We start from the raw sequence: 18185 nt of genomic DNA on the forward strand, positions 1-18185 counted from the left end.
GTGGTAACAGTGCCAGATGTAAAAATTTTTGTCACAGTTTTGTAACCATGCTTCGCCATTTCCTCATTGTCGGACACTAGGAACTGTTATACACAAGGGAAGTCCAGGACCTCGCTTTGCTTTCAGAGGCATTGCCTGGTGCTGCCCCCATGTGATCCAGGGCTACCAACAGATCTCAACCCTTACCAAGCCCCGACTTTTCCTCACACTGCCATAGCCTTAGTCCTTTCTCTTGCTGCCCAAGACTAGACGATGAACCTTCTTTGCTTCCATTTCAGGGATATCTGGTGTGATTTTCATTTGTAATTAATGCTTCCATTATTACCATCTCTACTCAACATATCTAAAAACTCTGAACATATACTTATTCCACCTGTCTTCTATTTCTATAACTTAGATATTCTTCATCACAAAATCCCTCTAAACTAGTACTATGTTTTTGAAGTCATTCATTTTACAATTATAACAACAATAACATTTATTGTTTGCTTTGTGCCAGGCACTCTACTACTTTACATAAATCATCTCATTCTGTCACATCTAACTGCAACTAAGTATATGCTTACATTTGCTAGTAGCACCTAAAATAAGGATATTGTTGGTCATCTTTAAAGAAACGTCTTAACATACCAAAGAAGTGGAATCAATAGAAGAAAATATTTTTAAGTCTTACAAAGTATACAACACTAAAGTAATATATGATACCATTAAATTTATATTTCTATTTATGGAAAGTAAAGCTATTCCTGGTACATGGTGGTGACCTTCTTTTTATCCTATTTCTTATACCTTTCTCAAATTCCTATAAACCACAGCTTCGAATAGGTCAAATAAATATAATTTGATTCATACATTCAGTTAAATCCTTTAACTATGTAGTAATACATAAAGTGAGTATTATGTTGCTGCATTAACACCAAAAAAATGTTTCCCATGGCAATCCAGCCTAACGTTAATTGTGGTATGGGTGCTGAAAAAATAAAATGAGATATAATTTTACTAATCATTCACTTTGCATTTTGAAGCTCTCTGCTGTTCTTAATCAAAACTCTTAATTTATTATCAAGAATTATACTAGTTTTAAAATGAGTTAATTTTCTGTTGGAGACAGGAAATGAAGAACTACTAACACTGGGAATGTATTTTTCCTTTCTCAATATTAACACATGATATATATTCAGATTAATAACAACTCTGGAAACTAGTTTCATTCTCTCTACACATAAGCAATAAACAGTATAGCAGCAGTAACGTGGATATATAATATAGGGTTTCTTTGGAATATACAGCCATTTCTAATATTTCATTTCAGCAAGTGTATAGGCAACCATCACAGACGTCCATCAAAGCTGGATTAGATGAAGACAACGCAGGCTTTGAGGATAAACTGAAGATGCAGCTCAAAAGTTTTCTTTTCTCATCCAAGGGCACTATAGGACCACTGTCTTCCTCCTTTAAGCAAAAAAAAAAAAGAATCAATTATGTTACTGATATTCTTCCACAGCAGACTGAAAGTCTTTTTACAGTACAAGACAGTAAAAACTAAAAATTTCATACGAAAATGTGGAAATTTCAAACATATCTTCATGCTCGTTTGTTATCTCTGCAATTTTTCCACAAAATTTACCACAATTTTATTTCTATGGCAGACCTATTAATGCAGAATTTCATAGAAACAAATACTTTCATACAAAATAAATAATGCTTGAACTATTTTACAAACAAAAAATTTGCATATCATGTCAAATAATAAAAATAAAGCTTTAAATTCTGTCATTCATTTCGCATATAATAATCACAGATGGATGGTAACTCAAGAGCACACAGACCCCTTCATTCCTAATTTCCAAGTGACTTACAATTCTATTAAATAAATAAGAAATGCAGAATATATATATATATGACAATAGTACTTGTTTGAGATAACAACTAACGTGCTTCTCATATAGGAAAACAACATCAGCTAAGACTTTAGTTCAATGATACTGAACTTTTTGATGTTGAACTAGCATTGCTAGCAATGGCAGTGGGAAACTTGCAGTCTTATTAGTTGCCTAAGGTAGGTAATAAATCTCTATTAAAATTTAGAATGCATATACTTTTGGACTTGGAATTCTAGGAACTTATAATAGACATATAATTATCCAGTCAGGATACAAAGAGTCTATGTGTAAGGATACTCACTGCAAAAAGAAACTGGAAACAATCTAAATGATCTCCTTCTGGGCAATGTCCTTTGGAAAAAAAGAACAAAATAATACAACAAAATAAATAGCCTCCTTTCCTTAATAAAATATATTACTATGCAATATTTCAGGATTATGCATATATAGTATATATGTATCTCTGGACACACCTGCACACACACAACATATATATATACACACACACATTTCTACATATGCATACATCTATAAACAGATACATATAAATATATAGAATGTCTGGAACAATTTATTAGAAATTATTTATAATGCTGGGTTATGTATTTCCAAACCATCTATTTTATTTCTGCTCCCACTCTACCAGGACCAAACTACATTTCAAATATGATAGTCACAATAAAATCTTTTTAAATTTTTTAATCTTTTTAAATTGACAAATAAAATTGTAGATATTTATCATGTCAACAAAATGTTTTAAAATATATACACATTGTGAAATGGCTACATCAAGCTAATTAGCATGCATATTACCTCACATAGTTAAAAATCTACTCTTCTAGCACTTTTCAAGAAAGTGACATGAAACTGATTATCAAACCACAAAATCACAGCAATTCAGAGTCAATGGGGCCTAAAGGTCACAATAGATGAGTTTTCTGCAAAAGGAAACAACCTGGGGTCCAGTGTTTCCCAAACTGTGTTCCATAAAAAACTACAATGAATCCATGTTAAAAAATATTGTATCAACTCTGTTAAAATATGGTTCTTTAATTCAAAGCCATCTCAGAGGTTCTAATATGCTGATGTGAATTGCAAATCTCCAAAAGGAGGATATTAGTACATCCAGGATTCTCCAGATATACATGAACAGTCACCTCTTGATTTAACACACATTTTGGAGGCCCAGTGCACTGCAGAACTCATCTGGGAGAGGCTGGTCTAGAAGCATGTATCCTAAGTTTATGAAATTTCATTATAAAGAATATATCCAGCCTTCTAAATATTAAGCTACCATGGCCCAAAACACGAATAAAAGATGGGTAGGTAAATACACAGTCATTCTAATCATATGAGGTCAGGTCTCAAGCCAAAGCAGAATTTAACATTTCATATACATCAACAGTGCAACAGATGCACATACATGTTGGTGTCCTATTCATTTTTGAAGCTCTCAGAGCATGATTCAGGGGGTTCTTGGTAAATGCTGAATGAATTCTAATTTACCTACATGTAGAATCTGCTGGTGAATTTGCACACTCACTCAGCTGAAATTTCCCTCACAGGGGAAACTCAATACCCTATGCTATTGAGTTTTTCTTACTTATATATTTTTCAAAGAAATGACACCTCCCTATGCCAAGGCTCTCTGAAGATGGTCTTTATATTAGCTTTACCTTCCTCAAAAATGTACACTCGATCTTGTTTACTGCAAATATCAGATTAACTGAAAAACTGTTTCAATCAATCACAATCTGGGGTATGGATGTGGAATAAAGTAGAACCAAATCCAAATCCCAGCTCTTCTATCCAATTGCTGTAAGATTTTAGGCAATTTACTTGCCCCTTCTGAGACTCACGATAATATCTACTTCTTAGGGAATGTGTGAGACTGTAATGACAGCAGATATCATGTGCTGAGCATAGTACTATGAGTAATAATTTTGGTTGATTTTAAAACCATCTCACTAACTAAAAATTAAACTACAACACTGTACCCCAACATAAATGTGAAGTATGGCCCATCATTTTTATGCCATGTGTTGGAGATTTACTTTTCAGTGTTTTAGAGAAAGTTTGCACAGGATAAAGTAATGCTTGGTCTCATCTGTTCTGTATTCCGAAGCTCCAGCCGAACACCTGACCCAAACCACTCAGAAAACGTGTGCGTACATGCATAAAGTGCAACAAAATAACAGTAGCAATTGCTAATTTGTATCAAAATTATGCATGCATATAAAGACTTAAAGTTTTTAAATGTTTATTATGAAGATATCAGTCACTTCTCCTATGTGTCACCAATTTCCTTCTCCTTAACTCTTTCAGTTGATTAACACTAGAGAGCTAAATGGCATGATTGTATCGCTACCTTTCAATTTTCTGTTTCAGTATAATTTTTCCTATGGAGAATGAAGATTTGACCCTCTTTCCTCCTGTCAACATCATGCACACACACACCCAACCCCATTTTTTTCCCATCTTCCCATCACCCCATCCTCCAAATATGGCTATACAGAAAAACTTCTATTGTTGTAATGATGTTAAAATATTCAGAGGTGAACTACATGTGTTAATTTTTCTTTTCTGCACATTTTGTCTTCTCTGGAGTGATAAATACCTTGGGTTTTTCCACCTACGTATTCTATGTACTCATAACTAATTCAATGCACAAATACCTACCCATTACCTAACTCTCCTCTCAAGAAGTGAAGATATATCATGTATTGTATCAACTTCACCATTCCTGAAGAAAGCTCATCTAGAACTTTCTCACCTGCTCACATCTGGACTGACTGCCTGGTTTGCCTACGATCTCATTCCACTGCCATTCTGGGCATTTATTCATCCCCTTGGTTTTTCTCCTTTGCTGGCTCTCCTGTTTCCTGGATCCCACATCTTTTTTCCTTGGCTTACTCCATTTTGGTGTGGCATTATCAAGTAGCTTCCGGGAAATAAATTTGTGATGGCTTTGATATCTAAAAATGACTACTGTAACCACACACTGGGTTAAAAGTTTGACTAGGTAAGGAATTTGGTGGACTGTAATTTTCTCTCAGAATTCTGAAGGTCATGCTCATTGCCTTAGCTTCCAGCGTTGCTTTTGAGAAGTCTGGTATTCAAATTCCAGATTCCTTGATTTTGACATGTTTGTTGCTTTGGTTTTTGCCATTCTGGAATTTCTCCCTCCATGTGCTGAACTTTCACAATGATGGTGTCTTGGTGTGAGTGTGTTTTGATCTACTGTGCTGGGAATTCAGTGGATTCTTTCAATTTGTAACTTTATGCTCATGAGTTCTGGGGAAATGCTTTGGATAATTTTGTTGCCTGATCCCTCTCCTTCACTTTCTCTGTTCTCTCTCTAGCTTATTATGTGGATGATGGACCTCTTAGACTGGTCCTCTAATTTGCTTACATTACTGTATTTTTCATCTTTTTGCCTTTTGCTCTAATTTCTGAGAATTTTCAATTCTGCCTTCTGATTCTTCCGTAGAAGTTCTCATTTCTGTTTTCATATTTTCAATTTCAGTTTCCAAAAGTTCTATTTTCTAAATATTCCTTTTCTTAATGGTATCCTGTTGTTGGTGTTTTTTTTTTTTTTTTTTTTTTTTTTTTTATGGATGCAATTTCTTTCCTTACGTCTCCAAATATATGAGTGACAATTTCTTGACAGTTTTTCTCTTCTTACAAAGTATTTATGTCTTTTAACTCACTTTATTGTCTGATTTGGGTTCTTTCATTTATAGTTCTTCTTCAAATATCTATAACTGTTCATATCTGGGACTGGCAAACAACCACTACAACAAAACCAGAGTGGAGGCTGCGGGCACAGTGGAGGCCTCTTTATTACACAGTCACCACCGGATGAGCCTGTTGGTCCACTTCTGCAGAGAAGTCACCTGGGCTGGTCAGACCCTCCCCAGAAGATACTTCCAGCTTCATCTGGAGAGTAGGGGCCTTTCTGCCAGTGTATGGGAGGATGACATGAGGTCTGAGGATGTTATTTACTCACTCAATTGTGTCTGTGTCCCCTGGTATAGAGTCTCTCTCTTCATCATCTCCAGAAGACAAGTATCTCTGGTCTGCCAAGGCTTTGGAGGGGACTGAGAGATGTAAGTGCTTCTTAAATAGCTTTCAACCGATACAGATGACTTTAGCCTCCTTTTACTCCAGCTTCCAGATGATATCTGTTGCCACCAATTCCTGGGAATTTGAGAGATTCTATCAAGCTAACGGGTTTGTTCCTCACATCTACTAAATCTGTTACAAGACCATCTGCTTCCAGCTTCCAAAGTATTGTTGCTGTTGTCTCCTCTCGTGTTTTCCGTATCCTTCTGAGTCAATGCACTTAAAAAAAAAAATCTTTCCTGTTATTTTAATGCAGTCTGTGGTGGAAACAAAATTAATTGCCTATCTTCAATTGATGGTCGTTATTTGAAACAGAAGTTCATTTTTATGCCTTTGTGTACTTTCTAAGGTTCGTACAATAACCACATTACTTAGTAATCAGAATACAAATTTATTTGATAAAACAACCTAAAGAAGTAATACTTTGTATATATAAAGGTAAAGCTGGCCTTCTCCCTTTGAGATTTTCTCCAAATATTCATTTATTTACGTCTAAATAACAAGGAAGCTTACTCATAAAGAGAAATTTTCTATTATATTATGATCATTGTTCATAATGATGACCTCAAAGTATGCCTACATCCTAAGGAGTCTTCTAAACCATCAGCTATTTCAATAAAATTATAGCAGATGCCATCTTTCACATGACTTTTTCTTAATCTTGAATTATCTTTTATGAAGAGGCCCAAGGGAATGAGTGCAAAGCAAATCACTACTGGAGAATTTCCTGAAACGCTACCAAAAAGAAAAAAAATCACGTGTACACACACACCGTACTCCTCAGAGGCTGCTGCAGGTCACAGTACTAATGTAAGTTCCAGTAATTTTGGCTCAGCTCATTGATAACTAACTAAAGTATCCCTCTTTAAGTACAGTTTTCAGTGTAAAATCTCCAAAATAGAGTCGTTTAAGAAATAGCAATATGCTAGAAATAAGAACTTTCCTCTTCAGAAGGGGCTCTTTCTCCTGTACACTAGTGGAACACTTCGTCAGGCAGTTTGCATACGCTGCTCTGACCCGGAGTTAGCTGTGTGTCTGATTTACCCCTGACACTAGGCTGTGAGCTATTTCAGGGGAAAGCTGATCTCTGGTTATTTTCACTCAGCCCCTAGAATACTGCCATACACCAAATAGAAGGTTTAAAATAAATGCCCTTCCATTACAAGCAAGGGCGTATAGACACCTTCTTTTTCAGCATTCTCACTCAAGACAGCATCAGGTCATGAGAAGGAAATAGAGAAAGGAGAAACAGGAAGAGGTCAGGAGTGTCAAACACTTTTGAAGATTCAAAAGAGAGAGGGAAACATGCCACTGGATTTGGAAATAGAAATCCAAGCACATCAGACATTTTTAAAAGAGTGCCAGATATCACTGTTAATTATTTAATGTTATTCTGGAGTACTAGATAATGAAATGAAATAAAATCAGAAAGAAGGAGATAAAACTTTCATCGTCATTGGGTGTTATCAGTGTCTATCTGGAAAATTCAAAATAATCAGCAGAAATCTTACTGAAAACTATATAAAGGTTAATAAGCAAGCCAGGGACAAATCTAATCCAATGTTTTCTCAATAAAAAAATTAACTAATGGAAAAATCTATTGTTAGTCAAAATCTATAATGATAATAGTAATTGCTCATATTTAATGCTAATCCTCTACAAAGCACTGTGATGTGCATTTTACCATAGCTCATGAAATCCTCACAACATCCCTGGGAAGTTGTAACTCTTAGTATATCCACTTCATAGATGAGGAAACTAGGGCTGAAAGAGAATCAATAGTTTGCCCAAGTTGTGGAATAGCAAATAGAGGTGTTGTGTTCCCCATCAAGGCATATTCCAGCTGACTCCAGAGCCCAAATATGCAAGTTGGTATAAATATTGTGAGAACAGAGAATTATAAAATGTATGACAGACATAAAAAACTTTAATAAGCATAGACCCATGCATTTTTCCTTGATATAAAGATTCAATATTGTAAGGTATTAATTCTCCTTAATCACTCTATACATATAATACAAATTAAAAATCCTAATAGGATTCCTTTTTCTCTTTTATTTTTGTCTTTTATTGTCTTTTTCTCAACCTCTCTTTCTTTTGCTCTTTATTTCTATCCTTCTGAAAAAACGATTTTATGGTTTATCTGAAAAAATTAAACATGCAAAAATAGCCAGAAAAATCCTGCAGAAGATACTAGTAAAGAGGGTCTTGTCTGGCCATACACTGAAATATACACTAATGCCACATACATTGTGGTCAATGCACATGAATAGACAGATAAATGGAACAGAATAGGGAAATCAAGAATAGAACCAAGTATTTACAGGACATGATATAATGTAAGGAGCCATTTTTAATGAGATTGGCAAGGATGAAAAATTTAAAATATTCAACACTGATGAAGGTGAAAAGTATAGTCTGACACATAGTTACTGGGAACATAAACATAGAACTCTTGGGAAAAGCAATCTGCATATGTATTACAATAAAACTCTTTGACCCAGTTATATCATTTCTAAGAATTTTTTTAAAGGAAATAGGTAAGTTAACCACAGTATTATTGATTACAACTCATCAAATTTTGGCATATACTTAAAAGCAATGTATGTAAAACCATTTAAAAAATAACTTCAATGACATGAAAAGATATATCATCAAGCTGATTGAAAAATAGCATGCACAGTATAATCTCATAAGGAGTATTTCATATCTACATAACCATATGAGATACATATATAAAGAGAGGTCAACGGACAATCATGATGATAAAGGTAACATTTTTGAATCCTTACACTGTGGACAAAAAAAAAAAAAGTTAAGCACTTTAATTGCATTATCTCATTGTTATCTTCACAACCACTCTATGAGGTAAATACCATTATAGCCTTCTTTTAAGTGATGAAACAAGAGACACTTATCAGCTAAGGTTTTTAAGGTCACACAACTAATTACTGGTGGAATCACAGTGGAACTCGAGCCATCCCCACTGTGCTCCACGGCCTTCATATCCATTACAACCCGCAGTGCTGGGGATGCTATCGCTAAGAGGAGAGTTTGAGAGACGTTTGCTGCTGCTCCATTTTATTCTGTACTGTTTGAATATTCTACTATGAACATGTGCTATATGCAGAGACAAGGAAACAAAAAGCAAACAGAAATCAAAGGTGACCTTGCCACAGCAATTTCAATAGGTAGAAGGAGATGTAAACTGAAGAATAAAAAGATGAGAAAGAGATGTAGGGTATATTGAATGACTGGTTAAAAAAATGGCAAAAATGCCTTCTATAAAATACCCAATCAACAGTGCAAGCACAAATTAGCATAACCTTTGTAGAGGGTACTTCAGCAATATGTTATGAAAAAATGAAAACAGATGTGTTCTTTCTTCCCAGGAATGTAATTCCTAGGAACTTATCCACAAGAGATTAAAAGGCAAAGACAAACACAGTGCATAATGTTCTGCACTTTGCTGTTGTGAAATGTGTCACAGTGAAGAGCTCAGCGTTGGGAGTGGGGCCCACTTGGGTCTGAATTCTCTCTGTACTTTACTGGCTGTGACCTTCAGCAAGTTACTCAACACCTCTCAGCCTCAGTTTCTTTATCTCTAAAATGAAAATAAAAATACGGGCCTCACAGGATTGTTGTGAGGATTAAATGAGACAAAATACAGCATCATGTCTGAAATATAAAAAAGCATTTGTTCTTTTTGTTTTCATCACTCACTAATATGTGTAACTTAGAATGAATAAATAAGCTTTGATCAAAACTCAAGGATAAATCATAGAAGTCGGTAATATTTTAAAACACTAAACTTAGCTTTTAAAGTTATTCAGAAGTAACTCTGTGTTAGGATACTTTGACACTTTCTCAATCTCAATTAGCACTAAACTAATTAGCAAAACTGTTTTACACACTACAGTGAGTCACATTTTTCTTCCCTCTTCTCTAATCCCTGGTGAGTTGTAAGGGTGATTGACTATCTAATTACTTCTTAATTGAATGCACATATTATACATTTTTCACTAGTTCAAGCTTAATGTTTTTAGTCCAGAAATCAAAGTCAATGAAATTAAGTTGAATTGGGATTTGGGCAACTATTATAATGAGAGAAGGTTTGTATTATATCTAATTATAAGTAAATGTGTGTTTTAGCCTTATTTCCTATGGAAATATTTCAGGTACAGGAATGTTCCATACACAACTAATTTAGATGATTAATAACACTGTTATTCTTATTTGTCATCCTTTATTCCTCATTACAGTGATTTTATTGCTAAGATCCACTAAATATAATTATTGTTTAAAGAAAAGATGCCATTAGAGAACCATTGGTTGTACCCATACTAAAACCTGAATGAACATTCATATCTGCAAAAAACTGCCTAAGTTTCTCTGCAACATAAAGGTTATAGGAATTTTCACAGGCTGCTAACAGAAGGAAAACAAAAATCTTGGAATGCTTCAAATAAATCCAGTTATATTCATGAAAAAATGTTTATTTACAAAAAACTAAAAATATTACCAACAAAATAGTATTCCAACTCAGTTAACACTTTACAGGTAGAATATCTCATAAAAGATTTTTTTCCCCTTTGGGCATTAGGCAGGAGTAAATGCTGAAGGAGTAAATGCTGAAGGAGATATTATCAGACAACAAAGGTTTATTGCTTCAGTTTTCTTTTTTTTTTCTAGGTATGCGGAGCAACCATCTGGAATAATTTAGTTGAAGACCTCTTCAGGCAAAAACTAGATTAAGGAACTTCTTGAGATACAATTCCACTCCATGCTCCTAAGATGTCTCTGAAAATACATTCTCTGGACAAGCCCTAAAGACATTTATGAGTTCCTAATAAAACTCATAAAAGAATGACCATTAAGAATTCAGAGCAATAAAAGCAGTAAGAACTCAGAGATTCTGAAGGGTAAAAAGCAGTACTGAAATGGAGAACAGACCCATCTGAAACCAATGTGGTTTTATAGTTTTAACAATTAATTTATTACCTGGTGTTACCTGGTGGCAAACTTCTTGATTGGAGAAATCTCCACATTATCCAACACATATTTCAGATTCTGGGCATTATCTAGACTATTTTAGATAATCTGGGCATTATCTATTACTGGGCTTTATCTAGATTATTTTAGCTTTGTATGTAATGAAAACAAGTTTTAACTGCAATGTTTAAGTAAAACTGAAGTGGCCCAAAGGATGAGGCCAATCTATATGTACCAAATAAAAATACCTCAAAGACCTTTAGTTAAAACGAAAATTTTTGTTTCTAGTATATTCTTGTTAAAAATATTTTTAAATAGCATGTTTCTCACCCTTCTGAGGGTTGTCAGTGTTTGCCTTTCTCTTACATGGTTTCTTCTCTAACCAGAACTCCCATGTTGAAATCTTAACTACTAAGGTGATGGGGTGAGCCTGAGAGAGGTGATTATATCAATCATGTGGGCAGAGCCTTCATGACTGGAATTACTGCCCTTATAAAAGAGACCCAGGAAACCAGTGGGCCTCTTCCACCATGTGAGGACACAGTGAGAAGGCAGCATTCTACAAAACAAGAAAAGGGCCCTCACCAGATACCAAACCTGCTGGGGCCTCGATCTTGGGCTTCCTAGCCTCTAGAACTGTGAGAAATAAATGTCTGTTGCTTAGATGCTAGTTCATGGTATTTTGCTATAGAAGCCCAAATGGAAAACATGTAACCCTTTTCCTTCTTTGGGAGATGGCTTCTACCCCCAATAAGAGTGTCTGGGTAAACTACTCCACACTACCATAATCCTTTCCTCACCCTTATGTAATTTCATTTCCATGCTGAGATTTTAGATTCTCTAGTTTTTGCTGTATGTAAGCAATTTGCCATAATAAGCATCAGAACCATAACCTATATATAAATGAGATAAAAATATTAACAAGAAAGTACATCAGGAGATGTCAGTAATTTTATCATGTTTCTGTGTTTCCTCGATAATTGGTAACACCTAGCTACATATCAGTAGATCTAACGTAAATCAGTTTTCCAGGGCCCATTTTTAAAATACTTCATACTAACTAGCTCAGATATTTAAATCAAATGCCAATAATACCACCTTATTTTGTGGATGTCAATAACAGACCACCACACTCCTCCCCATCAATTTCATCACTCCCACTGTGCTCAGATGTGGATTCAGAATCCTTCTCAACACTCTCCAGACAGCTGGTACCAATCAACCAGAGCTGGCATGCAAGTTTGAGTGCTATATGTCATCTTATCTTTTATTTTATTACTATTTTATATTTTTTATTTTATCTTGTACTTAATCTTGTATTTATTATCTTGTATTTAATCTTGCCATAACAGTCCTATTTAGAAGAGAGGGGAGATGCTCTTGCAACAGTCAAGAGGAGATGATGCTAACTTTATGGGTTGTGATGACAAACATGGAAACACATATATGGCTTTGATAGCTATCAGAAGGCAAATCTGCAGAACTTGATGATAAATTGGAAATATGGGGTAAGGTAAAGAAGAGAGGTGTCCTGCACGACTCAGGTTTCAAAGAAAACTGGAAGAGAGGCAGGTCTGTGAAGGAAGACCAGAAATTCAATATTGTATATGTTGAGTTTGAGATGTCTTTGACACATCCAAAAGAAAAGTTCTACAGAGAGTTGGGCATTCAATTCTGGAAGTTAATTAAGAGACCTAGTCTAGGAATGTAAATGAGTCACATGCAGTTAGTGGTGACAAGCTGTGAGTATGGATGAGTTCACCTACAAAGACAGTCCCAAGGGCTGAACCTTGGGACTCCAACATTAAGTAGCCTCCTAAAAGAACATTTGTGCAGCATGCAGAGGATGAAAGGTGGTGCAGATAGAAAGAAAACTGGGTGTATGGACACCAGAATAAGAGTGTGGCAAGAAGGCAGGCAGTTTCAGAAGCTGCTAAGAGATCCAGTAAAATGAGGTCTAAAAATGCCCCTTAAAAGTTACTGCCCTTAAAAAATTTATCATTTTTTGGTGAGGAAAAAAATGAACATTCCTTTTGTCATGTCATTATATAACAATAAAATATCTAAAATATGTAAAAGACAACATACAGTCACACTTTCATAATTTCCAAATAATTCCAAGCTCAATATGAAGTTCACTTTTATTTAATTGACAAGTATTTATTTGTAAGGTACTAGATGAGGTTCTAGATTGGTCAACTAAGTTTACTTCATTATTTCCTAACCTAGAAGTTTTAAATTTCATGTTGTACTTTAATGCAAGTATAATCATCTCCTTGAAAGCTGAAAGCTGTTCAGAATCAGAATTGACCAACATAACAAAATAAATATCTGAATTTTAAGGGCATTATTTTTAAATGACTGTTTCCATCAGTTTCATTGGTTGTATTTCTTTTTTTTTTATTTTTTATTTTTTTGAGACGGAGTCTCGCTCTGTTACCCAGGTTGGAGTGCAGTGGCACGATCTCGGATCACTGCAAGCTCCGCCTCCCGGGTTCATGCTATTCTCCTGCCTCAGCCTCCCAAGTAGCTGGGACTAAAGGCGCCCACCACCATGTCCAGCTAATTTATTTTTATTTTTATTTTTATTTTTATTTTTATTTTTAGGAGAGACGGTGTTTCACCGTGTTAGCCAGGATGGCCTCGACCTCCTGACCTCATGATCCACCCGCCGTGGCCTCCCAAAGTGCTGGGATTACACGCATGAGCCACTGTACCTGGCCAGGACTCCGTTTCTTTGTTGATAAAATTTTCAAAAAGCAATGTCCATCTTGAAGAATTGTTCTGAGGTGAAATGAGACATACATGAAACACCTCTCATAGTGCTTGGCACAGACCACTACAATTTATTACAAACAAATTATTATTACTACTGGAGGGTTTCCATGAAGGGTTTGTTAGCCTTTAACTTAAGTATAAAATTTAAAAAATATTTTTAAATTTATTCTTACTTCATGCTGTGTCTAACTAACATAGCTTAATAAGATCTCAGGACACATCCAGGATTCAACCTGCCATCCGTAAAGGGCATGTGGAGGAGAGGCTGGGGCATCTATGGGCTCTGGCCCCTACCTGTAGACTCTACCATAGTCCCTATTTCAGGTCCTCCCAGATCACAACGAATGCTTTGGATCATTCCAAAGCACTTACCAAAACATACTCTGCAGTCTCGTATTGTTCTCCGGTTAAATAAATTTGTGAAATGCTGTATACTATACCATACCCTCTTGGAGATTCACATACGTCCCTGGCATATTAAAGGTTCTCAGAAGTCTTGCATGAAGAAAACCTGCTTAATGCAGTATGTTACAAACTTGTTTGACGCTACTACATAGACATTTATAGTCTGGTGGAGTAAGTGAAACAAACACTGCTAAGTGCATTAGAAAATAAAAAACAATAATTAAAAACTAAACTAACATGGTACTAAATTTAGAAAGCAAAGAAAGATTAGTAAGGCCAGTTTACGAGGGAAAAAGACTTCATGGAAATAAAACCTGGTCCTTCAAATATCAACAGCATTTAAATAGAGAACAGAGAGGAGAATATTCTAGACTTTAGGTTGGTAGATTCCTAGGAGTGACCCAAAAAAGGCAGACAGCTAAAACAAATTGTCAAGGTGCTAAGATTAGAGATACAAAAAAGAAAAATGGGATACTTACAACCAGAAAGCTGAAGGTCAGGTAAAATTGTACTGAAAGAAAAAGGATAACTTCCCTGATTGTCACTACTCTTTTTTTTTTTTTTTTTTTTTTTTTGAGACGTAGTCTCGCTCTGTTGCCCAGGCTGGAGTGCAGTGGCCGGATCTCAGCTCACTGCAAGCTCTGCCTCCCGGGTTTACGCCATTCTCCTGCCTCAGCCTCCTGAGTAGCTGGGACTACAGACGCCCGCCACCTCGCCCGGCTAGTTTTTTGTATTTTTTAGTAGAGACGGGGTTTCACAGTGTTAGCCAGGATGGTCTCGAACTCCTGACCTCGTGATCCGCCCGTCTCGGCCTCCCAAAGTGCTGGGATTACAGGCTTGAGCCACCGCGCCCGGCCTGTCACTACTCTTACACAGTCTAATATGTACACTTTGTATCTACCTAGTAACAATCTAGTTTTTAATAGAGGCTCAATTCCTTTACCCCTTATTTTAATCTGACTGAGGTAGATTTTTAGGCAATGCTCTCAGTTTTTCCAATTGAAAAAATGGTAATCTCAGTATAAATCCTATTTTGATTCTATTTTCCCTCTATTTTTAAGATTTTTAATCATAATGAAATGCTGACATAAAAGTTTTATTTGATACTATTGCTTCTATAATACCCTCTTTTAAGAGGTACAGAAAATATAAAATCAAATTTATTCAATGCTTTTTAAAAAAAGTATCTCCTTATACTCCTGATTAAAGTATAGGTGATTTCCAATGATTTCTGCACTTGTTTTTTTAGTATTTTTAGTAATTTCTTCAGATGAATTTTTAAGCTTTATGTTTCCAGTTGGAGACTTATTAACAAAACCTCATTCATAAAGAAGCATTCATTTCGTTTTCCTCCTCATTTACCTGCTTCCTGTTCCCTCTGGTTTCTCTTTTCCATGACAAATTTAATAGAGACATAGGAAACCATATTCATCATAAACCAGGGAACTATAATATCCGGTGCTCGAACGGCCCTTGTGAGGTCTGTTGGAACATTTCCCCAAGCCCCGTCCAGGCAGGGTCCCACCTAAACCACTGAGGAACCTCAAGTATTTAATGCCTTAGTCTTCCTTGAAAACCCACTCCAAGATTTAGACCATCTACTTACAGGAAAGGTCTTTCTTATAGCCTCTAGAAATAAATTCTTTCCTTAGCTAATTCAAAGCCATTTGCTGAGACATAAAAACAATTTTTTTTATGTCCGCTTCTACCTTTTGAGCATCCATGAGGTAAAAGGCATGAAAGAACATGTTTAGATGACGAAATGGTCACAGTGATTTCCTTGTGGAAAAATATATTCTTTAGGTTTAAAATCATGAAATCTACTATATTGAGGGTGTCAGAACATATTAACATTCAACATACAAGTTGGCCCACGAATGCAAAACATTCTTCCTCCCAAACACAATTTTGTTTTAATTCATAGTGGGAGGAAAAAAAATCATTCTGAAATTTTTATCCATGATAAATTATTAACATTTCTAAAACATAAAAAGGAAGAGACATATTTTAAAGCAGGAATTATTCTCTTTGTTTAGTAATCTTGAAGGCAGCTCTTACAGCTCTTTAATTTTTCATTGGTGGGTTAATAATTTTTATATCACATAATCAAAATATAATAGGTATTTTGAGCATCCTTGGTGTTTTGGCATTTTACTGAAATCATTTTGAGATCAGGTAGGAAATCCATTCCAGTTGCAGGAAATTCTATGAGATATAATAAATAGAAAACAGCTATATCTACAGAGCCTTCAATTCTCACCCTAATGCTGTGTACCATGTTAAATTATCAGAGTGAGGACAGTTCAAGTTCCACTGACTGAAAATATGGCTTTGAGCTTTCCATTTAATCTTGAAGGATGATAGCTTTCACCTACTTGGTCATTCAAAGTGAACATTCTCACTTTCCCCATACAGGCACACCCTTCTCTATAATACCTTATCCTTTTCTAACCTATAACTCTTTTAGGTTATCAAAGAAGACTGATATGAAATTGATGCTTGCTATAGCTTTACTAAAGCTAAGAAGACAATATTATTAACTGCAAAAGTACAAGTAGGGAAGAGTTCAACAGTCAAGGATAACTTCAAAGATCCCAAAAGAAAAATAAGGGCAAGTTTGACAATGGGACTATTTGGAGATGCTTGCTGAATAACCCCATTTTTCTGGCTTTGTTTCTTTTTTAACCTATTTAGGGCATTCTTATTTTTTCACCTTTAAGGGGGGAAAAAAAGAGAAACTATTTAAAGAGCCGTGTGGCATTGCTTTTCACAGAAAATAATTATAATTCATTATAGTTACTATAAACATGTATACAGCTTAACAATATTTAGGTCACAAGCGAGGCAGTCTTTGAGCAGTCAGAATAGTCTTTTAAAAATGGGTGAACACTTAATGAAATAAAAAGGCAAATAATCAAATAATCATTTTGTTGGAAGATTTGTACCAATGTCATGATAGCAAAAGTAACAAGTAAACTGGACCTTAAACTTGTTATATCATTTGTTCATTGTTATTAAAATACATTTAGTTCTCCTGCATCATATAGAAAATTCAATGGGTAAAGGATCATTTAATGTCAATAGGCCCCCATAAATCTGAACTAGCACCGCTGAACCAAAGATTTTCCAGCACCTGGATAAATTACATACTAATTCTTTAAACAAGTATAATACAAAATCATAGTTCATACTTCTTAAATGGTAATATAAAAAGTCACAGATTACTCATGGGAATAATAAAGCTTCATTATCAAAGTCTTCCAGGTGCCCAGACATGCCATTTTTTTAAGAAATCTGTCATTTTAAGTCTAAAAACTAAAGTTATTTCAGTAAAACATAGCTAAAATAAATCTGAATTATTTTAAACATTTTTTAGAGAACAACTACCAGAGAAATGTCTTTTCCTTTTCAGTTCCAAGAGCTTAAATGAAACATTCATGCATTAAATTCAAAGTGTGACTGTCAAATCATTTCACTTTAATAAAAATTTGAATTACCTGCCTTAGGGCATTATTAAATATCAAATAAAAAGTACACACACATAAGTCTGATTCCCAATATAATTTTTATATAGAACTCTGACTAGATTTGTATTACACATTTCAAGATAAAAGGATAAAAAATGTATTCATAAAAAAATGAAATCAGAATTAGAGTCACCTTAGAATTCCTGTACCATTCTTAGGAATTTGGGAGCAAATTATGCCCTTTAAGTAATCTCAGCCACCAAGATAAGAATACAAATCCATCTTCCTATTAGATATAGTACCTAAATTGTAATTAACTCAAAACTTTGAAAAACTACACATTCTTCATCTATCATATAAAGAATACGATGTGAAATATACAAAATCTCATAAACAACATTTCTCTCTCTCTCTCTCTGTCTCTGTGTGTGTGTGTGTGTATGTGTGTGTGTAAAAGACAGACAGAAAACAATAATAGTCATGTAGATATTTAGAGAATGGCAACTCTGGTCTAGGACCAGATACAAACCAAACA

At 35.0% G+C, this 18185-nt stretch overlaps 1 protein-coding gene across 2 annotated transcripts in view; it reads right to left on the bottom strand.

The window, feature by feature from the left end:
• Positions 1–460: 460 nt before the first annotated feature.
• Positions 461–18185, bottom strand: part of CA8 (carbonic anhydrase 8) — a 94620-nt gene continuing 76895 nt past the window's right edge. For both annotated transcript variants that reach the window (XR_004059346.1, XM_030938213.1), the window contains 2 exons: positions 2185–2234; positions 461–1452 (listed from right to left, as the gene is read on the bottom strand). Coding sequence is in view for 1 of the 2 variants with exons in the window: in XM_030938213.1 (XP_030794073.1) it covers positions 2208–2234 (27 nt within the window). In the remaining variant the exon portion in view is untranslated. The remainder of the gene's footprint in view (positions 1453–2184; positions 2235–18185) is intronic.

This window comes from Rhinopithecus roxellana, chromosome 9 (assembly GCF_007565055.1).
Source record: "Rhinopithecus roxellana isolate Shanxi Qingling chromosome 9, ASM756505v1, whole genome shotgun sequence".
Taxonomy (NCBI): domain Eukaryota; kingdom Metazoa; phylum Chordata; class Mammalia; order Primates; family Cercopithecidae; genus Rhinopithecus; species Rhinopithecus roxellana.